The 12,352-nt window shown below is 34.6% G+C and overlaps 1 protein-coding gene across 1 annotated transcript in view; it reads right to left on the bottom strand.

The window, feature by feature from the left end:
• ABCC12 (ATP binding cassette subfamily C member 12) overlaps positions 1–12,352 on the bottom strand; it is a 1,155,696-nt gene that overhangs the window by 842,606 nt on the left and 300,738 nt on the right. Inside the window, exon 3 of the mRNA XM_044081948.1 lies at positions 6,608–6,768. Coding sequence (XP_043937883.1) covers positions 6,608–6,768 — 161 coding nt within the window. The remainder of the gene's footprint in view (positions 1–6,607; positions 6,769–12,352) is intronic.

The raw sequence follows: 12,352 nt of genomic DNA, 5'->3' as shown, positions 1-12,352 counted from the left end.
GAACCATAAAACAGGGCAAACCCTCAAACAAATGTACAAAATGTGCACACAAACACACAAAACATAGACATGTAGACAAACATAAACCTTGCCAACCCTATAAACAAGGGTACAAAACAAACATACACACAAAACATAGACACGTATACAAGCATAAAACAATGCAAACATTTTACATAAGTGTACAAAATATATACACATGCAAACACACACACACACAAAACATAGTAATGTACACAATCCTTAACAGTGCGAACCCTATAAACAAATGTGCAAAACTTGCAAATATACCCACAAAATATAAACATGTACCCAAGCACAAAACAGTTGAAACCACATAAACAGATGCACAAGATGTGCACACACACAAAACATAGACATGTATACAACCATAAAACACTACAAAACTTTTGCATAAATGTACAAAATGTGCGCACACACACACACACACTTTCTGTGGTTGGTTTAACACATATAAATCTTTTGGTACTACAAATACATTTCTAATGGTGACTCTTGACATTTAGTCACTTGTTAGTGCTATACCTAATAGTTATGGCATTGATGCCATAAGGGAACTGCTGGTCAAAAGTGGGCAACACTCTGGTAGAGTCAGTGAAACTACATGTGAACTACTCCCATTAGTACTAGATAATAATTATTTTGTTTTTAATGAAAGAATTTACCATCAAATATCTGGCATAACAATGGTTACTCCAATTGCTAACACATATGCCAACCTAGTACCGGATAAATGGGAGACTGAATTTAGATATCATGGCCCACAGCAATATTCTCAGAATATTAGTTGCTTTAAAAGATATGTGGATGATTTGTTTTTTGTTTGGCATGGTAGTAAGGATGAACTAGAAGTGTTTTTAAGCTATCTAAATAACAGCATTGGATTTTTATATTTTTCTATGACATGTTCAGATACTAGCAACACAGCGGTGGTGGTGCTGCAGTAGCGTTGTCGCCTCACAGTAAGACATTGTCCTGTTCGATTCTCAGCTAGAGCGTCTTCTGTGTGGAGATATGCATGAATGGGCATACCTTCGTTGAAGGTTGTGCGTCAGGGCTGGCAACTTGGCATGTAAAAATCTACTGCCAATCATTAGCGGACCGGAGTTCCGCTGTGGCGACCCCTAACCGGGAAAAGCCGAAAGACACAACAACAACAACATGTTCAGATACTAGCATTAACTTTCTGGATGTGAGAATTCTGTTTGATGGTACTGAAATTCAAACTACTGTTTATAAAAAACCTACACATAGGAATAAACTTCTCCATCGAAACAGTATGCATGTACCACATGTGTTTAAAAGTGTCACAAAAGCTCAGTTTGTTAGAATTAGTAGATTTAATACTTTTATAGAAGAACTTAAGAAACAAATGCAAGAACTGAAAGATGAATTTATGGAGAGGGGCTATAATAGGGAGTCCCTAGATATGGAAATTGAATATGTCTTGAGCTGTAGGGATGATAGTACTAAACCTTATTTCTCTATGAACACAATGGAAGTACCCTTTATAACTAAGGAGACCAACTTAGATGTAGGTAAGCTACGTTTTGTTACAGCTTTCAACAGAGCTACTTCTGAGGTAAGAAGAATTAATAATAATAACTGGTGTATATTAACATCTGTACCTGAATTATGTCCCATAGTTGGCATGAAACCCAGTGAAGAATTATTAATAACTGGTGTATATTAACATCTCTACCTGAATTATGTCCCATAGCTGGCATGAAACCCAGTTTCTCATACAGAAAATGTCAGAGTTTAAAGCAGATATTATGTTATAAAGACGTGTGTCAAGAATGGGGAGGGTAACAGCAGCTAAATCAGGTACCTTTCCTTGCTACAATTGTAGCTGTTGTGAAGTCATTAACAAAAATAATATTTTTCAACACCCTATAACTAGGAAGAGTTGCATATTTTCTGGCTTAGTAACATGTTACAATGAATATAATATACCTGGTTACCTGTAATAGATGTCAGGCATTTTATGTTAGGAAATCTACCAGAAAACTGAAGGAAAGAATAACTGAGCACCATTCAGAAATAAAAAGAAATATTGACAGTAATTCCTTGGCTAAGGATATCATTACATATGGAAATGCATATAAATTCTCTTTTAGGGTGATAGAGTATGTAAGGATATACAAGGCGGTAGATCTTAACAATAAGCTTGAGATGAAGGAATATCAGTGGATAATACGCCTTTGTGCTGATGTATTATAGCAATAACCCACGCCTGGGTGTGGGTAATGCTGGATTTATCCATGGTTGGTGTGGTTTGGTCACGAGGCGCCCAAGTGGCCAAACAGCCAACCGTGGGTAAATCCAGCATTACCACACCCAGAAGTGGTTATTATTATCAATGACATTATTTAAGAAAAAAAATAATTACTTTTCTTAAATAATGGCATTGTATAATGCCTCCTTGCTGCCCTTCTGCAGCTGTCTGGTATTCTGCGGCAGTTCTGATGTACTGCGCATGCGTACGCCTATGCAGGACATCAGAACTGTGGGCAAAAGCAACAGTGAAAGTAAGATCTCCGTTGCTTTTTACAGACTGTTTTCGCTATGTTAAATGGGTTTAACATAGCGAGACAGCTTTAAAAAAAGCAATGGAGAATCTCCGTTGCTTTTTTTGAAAGCTGTCTCAGTATGTTAAACCCATTTAACATAGCGGGACAGTTTTGAAAAAAGCAACGGAGAAAGGAAGATCTCCATTGCTTTTTACAAACTGTCTCGATATGTTAAAGGAGTTTAACATAGCGAGACAGCTTTTAAAAAAGCAACGGAGAATCTCTCTCTGTTGCTTTTTTAAATCTGTCTTGCTATGTTAAACTCATTTAACATAGCAAAACAGTGAGAAAAAAGAGTTATAGTAATGGAAAAAGTCCGGGGGACTGGACCTTTTTCCATTACTATAACTCTGATTTACAATGTGTACGCTGACCAATCAGCGTGCACGTTTTTGGAACTTGTGTTGCTTGTAACTGAGATTGTCATATTTATGAATATATTCAAAAATGTGTTCATTTATTAACTTTATGGCTGTTTGGCTAGTGAAGATAGATTCGGAGTAGGTCAATAATCAGAAGCATTTGAAGGGGTCACTACATTGGGCAGTGGGATAAGCAGAGGGTGTTTCAAACTATGTGGAATCCATCCCTTAGTGAGGATAAGACTGAGGATATCAGCAATGAAAGCACATAATACCTGACTATCTGAAGACGTTTAGAGTGAGTCGGGTGAAAGAAATGAATATATGAACAGTCTACTTTATGCAGGGAGGTAGGTGAAGAATCTACCATATCTCCTGCTATGAATAGAATTTTCTTAACACAGAATTGTGGGTACTGAAGATACTAGTGCAATAGTGAATGAGTGTCGCTAAAGGGATAGGATTAAGAGTGGGAGCAGTGGGAATTTTCTTCTTGATGCAGTGTAACGTATCTGCAGTAGCAGAAGTCATGGCTTATCAAAGGGAATAACTTGTTGGTGCCAATACATTTTAATGCATCCAATAACTATTTTGGATGGAAAAGGTAGTCTGTTTGCATACATCTAAAAGTAAATAGATTTTACTTAGTTGAGCACTATTCTGTTGTTTTGTTATATAAAGTTGGGTACTGAAGTTTGTTAGCATTACTTGAGTTTTAAATTTGGTTCCTGTTGTATCCTTTCCCTTAATTATTTTTTTAAGTCAGATGTAAACTAGGGGCTGACCTTCCCTGAATTCTACATTTTTTGAGTGGAAATAATTGATCTTGAATAGGATATATTAGATTATAGGAAGTGGAAAGAGAAGAGATTGGGTTGCTGCAAGTATTGCACTAGAATCTATTTACTATTGTTTAAACACGGTAATGCTGACAGAGGATTTTGGGATATTTCTTGTTTGTTTTAAATGACCATTGAGAAGCAAGCTGACAATCATCACTGAGGATATTTGGGACTGTTTGCAGAGCGTGTATCATCTCTGGAATGCTGGTCACTTACTTTGCTATGGTCTAAGAATTAGCTTTTTGAATGGGGATCACCTCACAGTACTTAGTTTCGTAGTCTAATATGACTAAAATATACTTGTAGTATGCATTACTGAACTTGATTAGAGGGCAAGCAATGTCCATGAAAATTCTTTCCAAAGATGTATTTATTATTGGCATTGGTATCAAAAGCCATGATCTGCAGCTATTATTGACACTCAGGGCACCTCATATCTCATTAAGATGAATGATTCACATATCTTGATTCTTTAGTTATGCTATGCTGACCAGATTAAACCAGGACAAAACCTGTCTCTAGCTAGTGGAATATGCATTGTTGGCCCAGAGTCGTTATTAAGCACATGTGCCTCATATTGCATTCAAGACCCACCATGCTGAAAGACTTATTTCTTTAGAGAAATGTATCATATCTTGGGAAGTTTGCAAATAGCTTTATGTTTGAAAGCTTATTGATGATTTAATCCAGATTTTATGAATGGTACTATAGATGGTAAATTCTTTCTCAGTCGCACTGAGACTCTTTCCAGGTTTTCATTGCTATTTTTAGCTCTTCCTTTTCTTGCATACAGATTATTTTATCTTGTATAAAGTGTATTTGCTTGCTTTAATTCACTGAATTTCTTTCTGCTAGCTTTTTGCCGTATAGTTTCTGGGGTGGGGTGTAATGATTCATGCATACAGGTTATTTTATATTGTATAAAGTGTATTTGCTTGCTTTAATTCACTGAATTTCTTTCTGCTAGCTTTTTGCCGTATAGTTTCTGGGGTGGGGTGTAATGATAACAGTTCAAATAAGGTTTAAATGTGACCTTTTATTTACCAGTATGTTTGTTTATTCTGTAGTGGTTATTATTACAGTGTTTAGTGTGTCTAGCGCTAGAGAAAGTGTTTTGCCTAATTATAGAACTGTGGCTTTGATTATTCTGTGTGTGTGTGTGTGTGTGTGTGTGTGTGTGTGTGTGTGTGTGTGTGTGTGTGTGTGTGTGTGTGTGTGTGTGTGCGTGCGTGTGTGTGTGTGTGTGTGTCTGTGTATACACATACATATATATATATATATATATATATATATATATATATATATATATATACACACACTCACCAATACAAAAGCACATATGTACACTAAGGTATAGAAAGTCAAAGTTAAGATTCCATTAGATTATTTTCATTTTTTGCACTGTCATTCCATTATAGTGAGTACGAATATCAGCTTAATTGAAATCACTCATAATATGAAAGTTTTATTACATTTATTTATTTTATTTATTTATTTTACATTTGTTAACCGGGCTAGTCTAACTGGATGTATTTCCATTTTCAGTAGAGGCCCGGGGAGAAAAGCTCCACATGTAGACAGGACGGATACAACAAAACAACAAATACATAATAACAGATTAACAAACAGATTTAAAAAAGAGGTAGGTATTTACTCAAGACCAGAATAACTAATTATATTTAAAGGTATAAACCATAAGTTCAACATAATTTCATCATTGGAATCAATTAGAGAAAGTTAAATTAGAGAAAGTAAGAGACCAAGAAAGAGAGAGAACATTTTGCAAAACAAAGTACAGGATAGAAGAGATATGTATTACCAGAAAGAGAGAGACAAATAGCCATGAGGAGGAGAAAGAGCCAAGAAAATTTTAATCAGGTTTAGAGCAGGAACATATCCAGTGGTTATTAAGGTGGACTTTTAGTTTTTGTTTAAACAGAGCAGTAGATGCAATTGAAGTAAGTTCGGGAGGAAGTTTATTCCAGTGTTTCCCAATGGCATTTGCGAAAAGGGAATCACCAGCAAGGTTATTAGATTTGGTTAAGGTAACTAGCAGTTTGCTAGAAGAGCGGAGAGAGTTCAGGTTTGAGTAAGGGCTTAAGAGGTTAGAAAGAGCAGGTGTATTAAGAGGTTGGTAAAAGGCTCTTTGGACAAACATAAGTTGGGATAGAAGCAACATGTTTGTCAGTTCAAGCCAGTTAAGTTGTTGCAGATTCTGACAATGGTGGGTTCTAAATTGTTTTCCAGTAACAAATCTAGCTATGTTATTGTAGGAGGTGGATAGTTTAGAGAGATTGTTTTTCTTAAGATTAGTGTAGATAGGTGAGGCATAGAGAAGTGTGGAAATAAGATGTGAGTGGGCAAGATTCACTTTTGCAGGGAAGGTTAAAAAAGTTTTGATTCTATATAGAGAGCCAAGTTTCCTGTTTACAGATTTAATGGTATTGTTGATATGAAGGTCGAAGGAGAGATTGTTATCAATCGTGACACCTTCTATTGTTTAACTGATCCATATTCATTTTGTTCTACTGTCTTGTCTTCTTTTTCCTGGCTAACAGACAACATTCCGGGGGGCAGGCACATACAACAGTTGTGGGGACAGCTATGATATATTGCTAGATTTAAACCTTCATGTGTGCTACTCATTTTAGTTTTCATTGCAAATAAGCAGTTTATTTGGTATATCAAAATGCCTGCAAAAATGAATAAACTGCATTGAGTCGTCACCAATGTATGAAATAGCACACATTTCCATCAGTTAATTATTTGCAACATAATATTAACAGAATTATTTAACTGGGCAACTTACTTTTGTTTAAGACGGAAGGGAATCAGAGTCTTTAGGGCCTGCTTGTATTTAAGAGATCCATGATGATCATATTTGTAGTCTGTTGATGGAGGTAAATCCGGTGAATCTCCAACCATTCCATTAACATTCATGTACCATGGAACATCATCAATTTCATTTCCCTTATGAGAAAAAGACAAACAAAATAGTGAACATAAACGATAAACTGTTCATATGTCATACACAACAAAACTGTGAATATATTGTTGGAACTACAGATGGATAGAATAGTATTGATTTAAAATAATGTTTTCTAAGAGTATACCTAACCCACAGAGTTCGTTTTTTGTTCATTGTTATAAAACAACCACTTCCTTTAAAAATGTACATTATCATCCATTTTAAGTAATAACTTTAGACCAGTTTGGTAAACCACAATTTTAAAACCTTAGTTCACCAGGAAACAAAAACGTGATTTCTCAAAGGAAACATAGGTTCGTAGTTAAGTACTAGGCTAGCTACCTTTGCAGGCCAGTTTAAGCCTAGCAAGTTTCCCTTTTTGTGATCAAATTAACCCATCCCATTTGGTTTGAGATTACCCTTACCCATACCATGGTCGATAATTATATATTAACCAGATCATACCATAGATCATTTGAGGGGACCCATGCATGGGATAAAGCATTTAGGAGCTGCTTATGTCCATTAATTGTACAGGGGCAGTCCTGGGGTAAGGTTTCTGCTTCCCATCCATAGATGCAAGTTGTGATTGAAAATGGATGTCGATGAACTTTGTTTTATGTGGATGGGGAGTCTGTTCCAGAGCAATGGTTACCTCTGGGAGATATACCTGTTCCTACAAACTGTTCTGTTGATGTTGCAGAAGAAGTCTAGATCCCTAAACGGAGTATTTTGATGCCATTTGGCTTGATGATGTGCAGTAAATCCATCAATATTGCGTTGGAGGATGCCTTGTATGCCAGACACAGGTCACCTCTTAGCAGTCTGTAAAATACTGAGTATAGTGGCAGGGCTTTAAGTCTGTCCCCATAGGACATGTTGTTTATACCTTGTATCCTTTTAGTAAGGCATCTCTGTGGGTGTTTCAGTTGTTGCATGTGACTGGACAGATGCATGCCAAAAGGCACATTATATTTAATTATTGGTCTAATTAGGGCTGAGTAAAGGGGGACAATGACACCCCTAGATCTAGACACAATCTTTTACTTTATACGCTGTGAATATGGAAAGATTTTCTTACATCAAAGGTCATTGTCCACATAAGTATCCAAATCACAAACAAATGGGTCAACTCTTAGAGGCATATTGTTAACATGGTTGTTGCCTGGGATAGATGACTTCCCACATGATACAATAATACATTTTTGGTATCATTTATTTTTTTCAGATAGACCTTCCTGCAGGATTTCTAAGTCATTTGGTGATTCAGTGACTGCTCCTAGCTTGCAGTCATTTGCAAACATAGTTAGACAGAGCCCTTTGGTATTGGCTTTTACTTCATAAAAGTAGACACAAAACAAGAGAGGGTCGAGCACTGAACCCTGATCTACTACGTCATATCTAACAGCCAGTTGACAATCCAGTGTTGTGACATAGGAGTTTATTCCCAGTTTATTTAGTTTTTCTACTATGCCTGAGTGGATAATTGTATCAAACGCTTTGGCAAGGTCAAGGAATGTATTTTGTTTACCATTTTGCCTTTATACATTGCTTTGCTGAACATTTCAAAAAATCCACCAGGGTGAGTAAGAATGACCTGCCCCTGATGAATTCAAACTGATTAGTTAGCTCTATGATAAGTCTTTCCATGGCTTTACACATGAGGATGATCAGCCTTATAGGTCTGTAAATGCCTGGGTCTATGGAAGTTCCTCCCTTATGCAGGGGAATGACTGTAGCTGTTCTCCATTCACTTGGTAAAAAAACTATATGCAGGCTGAGACTGAATGTTAAGAAGTATTTAATTATTCAGTGTTGTTATTTCAAAGAAGATAACATTTCTGATGCATGTGTTACACTGAAAGAATATAATCAACTTCTATAAGTATTTTTGTTAAATTGGTCACAAAACCAGCACAAAGGCAGCAGGATAGATACAAACACAGCTTTAGTCCTAAAAGAAATTGGATTAGCGCTTTCATTCTAATATTTTAAAACGTCATCAGATAAAATAGCTTTTCTTAGACAAAGCTTTATATACAAAGTTCAAACACATAGTAAACAGCCACATGACAGCTAAGCCCTTCTTAAAGCTTAAATTTAAAGGGACAAGTTATCTAAAACACAGCTTTATAATAAATGCATTTTCTAAAAGCATATTGTAACAGCATTATAAACCTATGTGCAGACATACATAGTAATCATGTCCAAACACATAAAAATAATAAAAACTATGAAAGAATATGTATATGTATATATATATACATATATATATATATATATATATATATATACATATATATATATATATATATACATCTGTGTATATATATGTATATATACACAGATGTGGAAAAAATGTATCTACATAATGCTTTTTGTTTTAGTAAGCAGGCAATTGAGGTTTGCTCATTTAGACCTAGTAAACTTACAGAATTAAAAAGGAGCTGCCAAAACAGCTCCCTCTTTCAAGTAATAGTTATCAAGGCCCCCTCAACCCTGGGGTCACTTTTTCAAGCATACCTCTCAACCTCTTAGAGCAAGAAATCTGGACAAAGCCATAAATAAAAGGTGACAAAGACCAAAAAATAGGGGCAAATTTTAAATATTGTTATTATAAACTTAGAAAGTTGATAGAATAACAGGTTTTGCATTAACATATATACCTTTTTAAATGATAAATAAAAGCATTTCCACCAACTTAAAAACTTTTTAATTTCTTCCCTTATTTCTTTCAGTTGTCCTATAATATTTTCGAACTCACCAAATTTCACCCCAAAACACTTATTTCTTTTCTAATGTAATATATATTCTTTTCATTTTCCTAATTTCATCAACACCCCCCCCATTCTTCATTTTGTTTTTATTTTTGTTTTCAGAAATCTTTATTAATATCACACTAAGCACAGTGGCATACATATTCAATTATAAAAGTGAGAAAAAACATTACAATGTTTTTCATTTGTATACATTATAAAGATATGATATTTGGCTTATAAGTTACTAGCTTTAACGTTATATAGATTACTCAAGTTAAGTCTTCCTTAAGTATCACTCCTCCTGAACATTATTCTGTACATATTGTTCCCACAGATTCCATTATTTCTATCATTTGGTCCTTCACTTTATAAAAAAAAAAACACTTCCAGTTCTTTCATCTCCTCTACAATATTCAACAATTCTATTACACTTGTTGGAAAGACTCTAATTTATCATTTAAGAAAAAAGTATACATGTTGCTTTTTTGGCAACCAAAAGCGTTAAACTTAGTAGACTCTTAATGTGTCTAGGCAACTGAATTTCTTTCATCCCAGCTCAAAATAATCATCTTTTATTTTGTTTTGTTCCTTAGTTAAAATTGTTTGCCCTGCATTTCTGACAAAATATCCTGAAGGGAATTTCAAAAATATATCAACTCATTACAATCCCCGCCAAAAAAGACTGTTCCAGGAATCCTTCTTGTTCCCATCACATCTCCAGCTGTCTACCTGTAAAAAATATATTCAAAGTTTGCCTGGGGTATAAGAATGCCTATTCAAACACTTCCATGCAGAGATTCTAAACCTTCTAGATTTTGTTGCATATTTGGGAGCAATGGACATATATATTCTGATTGTTCCTTGGTATCATGCCTTTCCATTTTCATTTACTGGTTTTCTATAACATCTTCTGATTGATTCTTGCAGTTATCATACATTGTTTTATATGCCCTACTAATTATCCCATTTTTACTGTAACATCTGTTCTCAACTCAGCTATAAGCTCACTCCCCTATCCATTTTTTTTCTATGCCTCTAGTCTATTATCAATTATTGTTTTTTAACATTTTTTAGTCCTTACCAGATTTCATTCATCCATCCATACCTAATTTTAGCTAAAATAACTAAGCCATCTGCATATCACAAGCACATAGATATTACATTTCCTTCTTTCATCTCTCATATTGCTTCTATCATTTCACAATTACACATTTGTATTACTGCATCCATCAATAAAACAAAAGACATACTCAGGGGACATAGTTGATAAACACCTCTATTATCCTTTATTCTCCACTGAACTCTCTGTGCTTACTAGCAGTTTATATTTGTGTCATACTGCACTACAGATTGCATCTTTACATCATCCTCAGAACTCATTTCTCATCATAGTGTGTGGCTCTATAAATTTGCTTGTTTTTTTTATACTATGTACTGTATCTATCTTATTCTATAAAGCGTATTGTTTAGTTGTATTGTGGAGTTTTTCTCCCCTGGCCTCCACTGAAAAAGGGCTTCTGCCAAACTATCCCGGTCAACAAATGTCAAATAAAAAAAATAACAATTAAATAATTTTTACCACTTTTTCCCCAACCCCTTATGTCTCAAATATCTTCCATATTGCTTCATGATTCGCACTGTCAAATGCTTTTGCTACATCACGTTACTTTAAATAAGTAAACAACCACAGATTCCATTATTTCTGTCATTTGGTCCTTCATTTTATATTCATACTTGTTTTTCTTTGCAAATTATATCTTTTGCGTTATTTATCATTGCAAACATTTCTTTTTCCCTCCATACTTTTGCACCAAAATGCATCCCCTAAAACTTTAACCAATAATTTCTGCATTATTTTTTGCATTATTTTCATAAAAACACTATAACTTACATTTCTTAAAGTTATTGGCCTCTAATTTTTGTGTATTTCTGTTATCCTTTTCTATATAAAATGAATCACTCCATCTCATATCTAGTCTTCTTTTATATCTTTCTCCAACCCCTCATTCAATATTTAACAAGCGGTTTCATCCATTCCTGTATAATATCTATAACTTTATTTCTATAGTCCTGGTGCAGATTCGTCCTTTTCCCTCCTTTACAGTTTCTTCCAATTCTTCCATTTTAATTTCATCTTATAAATGTTTTTCTTAACATTTCCAGATATCATTTTCACCTCTTTTTCTCTTTTGCCTTCTTTTTCATACATTCTACTTATAACATTTTCAACCACCTCTATAAACTCCTTATATTTTATCTTTATCTAATATTGAAACCATCTTCCAATCTCTTGTTTTAATGACTTTCCCTAAAAAAGGTGAGACTTCTTCTGTTTTTCCTTTTAAAAAAATGTCCGTACATCATTGTGTTTACTTTTTCTCTATTTTGACATACAATATTTCTTTCTATTATTTCACTTTTTGCTACCTCTTTCATACTTTCTTACAGTTTCTTCATATTCCATCTTGCTACCCCTTTTCATCCTGTTCTCAGCTTCTAAGAAAACTTTTTTATACTTTTCCTTATATATACCATCAGCCATTGTGTCCATTTTTCATAATGCACTGTCACGGATATATTTTCCTTCTACAATTTCCTACATTCTGCCTTCATTTCATCCATTTTGCTAACCGCAGCAGTTGGTCTCTTTATTCCCTTTCCTTCCTTCCTTTATTTCCTTATCATCTCCTTTTCTAGCCCAGGCTGCTCTGTGATCTGAAAACTTAGTCATTTCTACCCACCACTTCCTTCCCATCTTTTGAATATGTAGCATAATCTATTTCAGTTTTAAAAATTCTTTTTCTGTACATCCTGACCCAATTACTTC

Source organism: Protopterus annectens, chromosome 8.part1, assembly GCF_019279795.1.
Source record: "Protopterus annectens isolate FY-2018-M chromosome 8.part1, PAN1.0, whole genome shotgun sequence".
Classification (NCBI taxonomy): Eukaryota; Metazoa; Chordata; order Ceratodontiformes; family Protopteridae; genus Protopterus; species Protopterus annectens.
This window is presented reverse-complemented; position numbering and strand designations above follow the sequence as displayed.